Source organism: Gymnoscopelus braueri (genome assembly GCF_963280865.1).
Source record: "Gymnoscopelus braueri genome assembly, chromosome: 10".
In the NCBI taxonomy this organism is placed as follows: Eukaryota; Metazoa; Chordata; class Actinopteri; order Myctophiformes; family Myctophidae; genus Gymnoscopelus; species Gymnoscopelus braueri.
The window spans coordinates 23,644,523-23,649,376 of record NC_137611.1 but is presented as its reverse complement, the minus strand read 5'-3'; the positions used below and the strand labels follow the sequence as shown (position 1 = coordinate 23,649,376).

The window sequence follows — 4,854 nt, the reverse complement described above, 5'->3', positions numbered from 1 at the left end:
GAGAGAGAGAGAGAGAGAGAGAGAGAGAGAGAGAGAGAGAGAGAGAGAGAGAGAGAGAGGGGGGGAGAGAGAGAGAGAGAGAGAGAGAGAGAGAGAGAGAGAGCGAAAGAGAGAGAGAGAGAGAGAGAGAGAGAGAGAGAGAGAGAGAGAGAGAGAGAGAGAGAGAGAGAGAGAGAGAGAGAGAGACACCAGGGGCGTGGTCCCACCACAAAGGGATCGAGGGAAGGTAGTGTTTAGATCCCATGACCTGGTCGGACAGTGGTGACTGTGATTGGCTAGATTGGTTGTCAGGGGCACATTGTTAATGTGTCACATGCGTAATATTGGAGGCAACAATATGCGACTGGGGGCTAGAGAGAAATGGTCCTCAAGTCGGCCGCTTTTCAACAGTACAAACAAGGAAAATAACTTTTTTCTTTTTTGGGGGATTTTCATTTGTTTCCCCATATTAACACATGATAACATACCTGTAAATAGGTAATATATTATATTACCTATTTACAGGTATGTTATCATAGTTATACAATAACACAAAGTAAAACAAAATGATGTCCTATTTTTTACCAGAAAAATAACTAGTCAACCTGTCCCTCCAGGCCATGGGATCTAAACTCTGCCGAAAGCAAGGAGGTGAGAGGAGGGGAGTTGAGAGGAGGAGGAGGACCATGAGGATGAGGAGGGGGATGGGGGGGATGAGGAGGGGGGAGGGCGAGGGGGAGGAGGGAGAAGTTGAGCAGAGGAGTGGGGTTGGGAGGGAGTGGAGAGGGGAGGTGTTGTCGGCTCCTGAATGAACCATGTTCGGCCACAGACGGTCAGTTCTCCCGTCCTGCTCCGTGCTTCTCCTGCAGGTTCTGATTCTTCCAGTAACCAGACTAATAACCACCAACCACCAGGCCACCAAGGTAGATATGAACTCAGCAACGGAGCGTGAATGTCAACTTTGAACAACTGAATGCAGATCAGTTCACACAACGTGAACTGATCTGCATTCAGTTGTTCAAAGTTGACAAGTTATGGACGTACATGTCTGTCGAGTGGGTAAAAAAAAAAACACGGTCGTTTTCAACCCGACACGGGGCTCAATTCGCTCCAATCTTTAACTTAAATATGTAAATTAAGTCAGAATGACGTTTTGCTCAACTCAACTCACAATCTGTTGCAGTTTGCAGTTTTTCTGTTCGGGGTTTTAGGGTCGCAGCCTCACGGTGAGCGATCCGACGGGGGTCTTTAACCACTTAAACCCCATATGGTTGAGCGGAGTCCCTCAGGGCTCTGTGCTAGTATATTTTCTGTTTTCTGTTATTGTGGAGAAAAGCTTTTGCAGAAAATAGCCGATCGACAAGCTTCCAGGGGCTGTAAAGCTTGTCGATCTGCTATTTTCTGCGAAAGCTTTCCCCACAATAGGGATGCTGGGGTTTAAGTGGTTAAACAAATTCTATCAATTCCATCTTCCTCGCCATTAACCGTATATAAAGGAGAGAAAAGTAATGGAAGATAATGGTTTTCCATCTCCGACAACCTTGTTGAACTTGAGCATTCGCCCCATATATATGCTGTATTTGGACTACAAAGTCATGCGGTTCATGTTGTGTAGTTTTCAGTGGTGTAAAGTAACTAAGTACATTTACTCAAGTACTGTACTTAAGTACACTTTTGAGGATTTTTTTTTACTTTACTGGAGTATTTCCAATTTTCAGTACTTTTACTTCTACTCCACTACACCTCAAAGGCAAATACCGTAGGCCTCACTACAATTGTTTGAAAACTTTGTAGATTTTGATTATTATTACAAAACATTTATATATATACATTATACAGCCCTATATACATTTCGGTCATTTGAAAATAGCCGATCTATAAGCTCACAATGCGTCGCGATGTGATGCATTGTGAGCTTGTAGATCTGCTATTTTAAAACATTTGTAGACATTTTATACATTTGAAAACTTGTGAAACGACACATTCTGCCTAATGAGTATACTTTCTACTTTTGGTACTTTAAGTACATTTTACCAATACTTTTGTACCTTTACTCTAAAAAATAAATTCCGCACTTTTACTTGTAACAGAGTATTTCTACATTGCAGTATTGGTACTTTTACTTAAGTAAAAAATGAGAGTACTTTTTACACCACTGGTAGTTTTCTCGTTTTTGAATGTATGAGTGGTGTTATGATGCAATGAGCCTTGTTATTGTTGTTAGTTATGACTGTTATGACTGTAGTGTTTCCAGCACCACAACCCTATCAAGACAAAGTTTCCACACTTTGACTTTCTTATGCTCTCTTCACCTCCTCCACTCCTGTCTGTCGTCCTCCTTTTCTCTCTGCCGCAAGATCAAAGCACAGTGGGGGTCTCTCTGTCTGTCTGCCCCCCTCTTCTACCCACCTCCCTCCCTCCCTTCCTGTGCGTGTGTGCGCGTGCTTTGCGTGCGTAAGCAATGGTGATAGTCCCGTCCCATGATACACAACATTTTGAGAAGATAGTAGGCCCTACAGATGGGCAATTTACTAACAGCAGTGACCAATTTTTCCTGGATCCGTTTGTTTCCCCATTGTGTACTACTGACTTCATCACTATTGTCAAGCCTGGCTGGAGGCATTATTACCCAACTCTATTACCTCAAAACGTTGCTGTAATGAAAAATAATTCAACTGGCTGTCGTCGTTTTGGCTGTTAAAGTGCCTGAGTCATGCACAATGTCCAAATGGAAATCAACAACTGGAGAAGCTGTGATGCAGCTATATGGCTGACTAGCAGGCTATCTGACTGACCAGTTGACACACTGGTAAAATAGCTGTCTCACCTACCACTCCAAGCAGGCCACTGAAACCTTCAGGCATGGAGGGTTAAAGGCACAATATGTGTTGGCAGCAGACCCCATTTAAGGCGGTGTTAGGGTCTCCTCTCCCGTGTAAAACTTGGCATAGCTTCACAACTAAAAATAAAGTTGTGTACGGAAAAAAAGATGAAACCATGCATATGCACATTTACTCTCAGATTTATAACACACTAAGTACACCACCAATGTGCCAGATTCTTGTTATAAACAAAAGCAGGAGGATTTATTGCACTTAAAGTCTGCTCAATATCTACATTCTGTCAGCTCCCACAATTAGCCATAAATTGTTATTGGAATGCCCCCTTTTTGTCTCATCTAGTTGCCAAGGAAATAGAAAAGGCCCATAGCAATAATCTTAAACAATTCCAGCTTCACCAGCTGTGAAGATGATCATTGTGGAATAAGTTGATTCATTCCAGAATAAAATACATAGTTAAAAAAATGAAAAAATAGTTTGCACATCATCACCTCGATTTTCTTCCTCCAAAGGCTGTATAGTCTTCCAAACCAGTCGTTACCCATAATGCACTGTAACCTTCTATAATTACAGTGATTTCAATGGTGCCACAAAGGGTCTTGAATCGTGCTATTGCAGCATTGACCATATGCACATGGTGGCCATTTTGCTCTTACGTCATGTCATTCATCGGGATGTCCCATGCACCTATGATGTACTGTAAGAGCAAAATGGCAACCATGTGAATATCTGTCTTCTTTCTTTTTCACTTTATTTCACTATAGGCCTATAGGGAAGCCCATGAGAGCAAGCTCTCTTTTTCAAGGACGCCCTGATCACAGCATATAAAAACACAATACATATAATAAAAAACAATAACAAACATTTGAACCACATTACAACGTCACAGATGCAAATAAGTATAGGCTTACATGAAACAGGTGCAGTCACTATGTAGTGTGTCCTCAAGAAGCACCCTAAATGTCTCACCTATTGAGACCAATCAAACCAGTTTCAGAGAGTCCTGAAGTTTGTTCCATTTGTGTGGAGCATTATAAATGAAAGCAGTCTTTCCTTGTTCACTGTTCATAAGTGGACTGGTATATCTAATGTGGGTCTGTGAACATGTTGAATGTCCAGTAACATTTGGTTTTAAAAGCGAAGATAGATACAAAGGAAGCTAATATGGTTGGTCAAGGGGCAACCTGTCAGCTCAGTGGTTAAGGTGCGTACCACATGGGCTTTAATACCTGACAGCGAGTCCCCGGTTCAGTTCCCTGCCAGCAGCTGGACCATTTGTTTAGACTGATGATAGGTTCTTGGTTTACCTATGATCCTAGATTACTATCTCTATGCATTTGATGTATTACCTTGTGTTTATCACCCTTACTGTAAATCGCTCTGGATTAAGAGCGTCTGCTAAATGCCTAAATTGCGAATTGTAAAATAAATATCACCAAGTTGAGACTCAGCATGTTTGGAGCAGAGAAGCTGAGAGAGAAGCTGAGAAAAACAAGACAAACCCAGGTATTTCTTTCTGGCTTTGTGCAGGACAAACCAGCTGTCCTCGGGAGCAAAACATTTCACCCTTTGTATTAACATGTGATGTGAAAGTATACTACTGATATTGACAGTTATTCAAATTTCATTTACATCTGGCTTTGAAATCCAACTCTGCTGTCCATGCTGAAATTAAATAGCTCTGTCTTCTGCAAAATAGAGATTACTGCTTACGTCAATTCATCCATAATATTTACATTGTGTAGCGTAGCTAGATGTCTGGCAATAAAATGGCTTTTTTATATGTAGTTTTTCCCTTTCAAAACAGAATAGTTCATTTCAGGATACCAGGCACATCTTCAATGCTGCAGCATTAACACCTTTGGAGATTTACATGCCATGGTTTATTGTAGCTCTATCCAAATACAATGTGATTAGCCAATATGAATGTTATGTGTCTGTAGCCGCATTTTATTTTGTGGCTTTTGTTTGGTGTGGAAATACAGCTCAAGATTTGAACCTTAGACAGTAGTCAGGCTGGAGCATTTGAAAACAC

The 4,854-nt window shown here is 41.4% G+C and overlaps 1 protein-coding gene across 1 annotated transcript in view; it reads left to right on the top strand.

Moving 5' to 3' along the window:
• The first annotated feature begins 792 nt into the window (after positions 1-792).
• The window catches only part of LOC308093885 (ADAMTS-like protein 2), a 23,704-nt gene continuing 19,642 nt past the window's right edge, over positions 793-4,854 (top strand). The window contains exon 1 of the mRNA XM_080440278.1: positions 793-902. Coding sequence (XP_080296404.1) covers positions 795-902 — 108 coding nt within the window. The 5' untranslated portion in view covers positions 793-794. The remainder of the gene's footprint in view (positions 903-4,854) is intronic.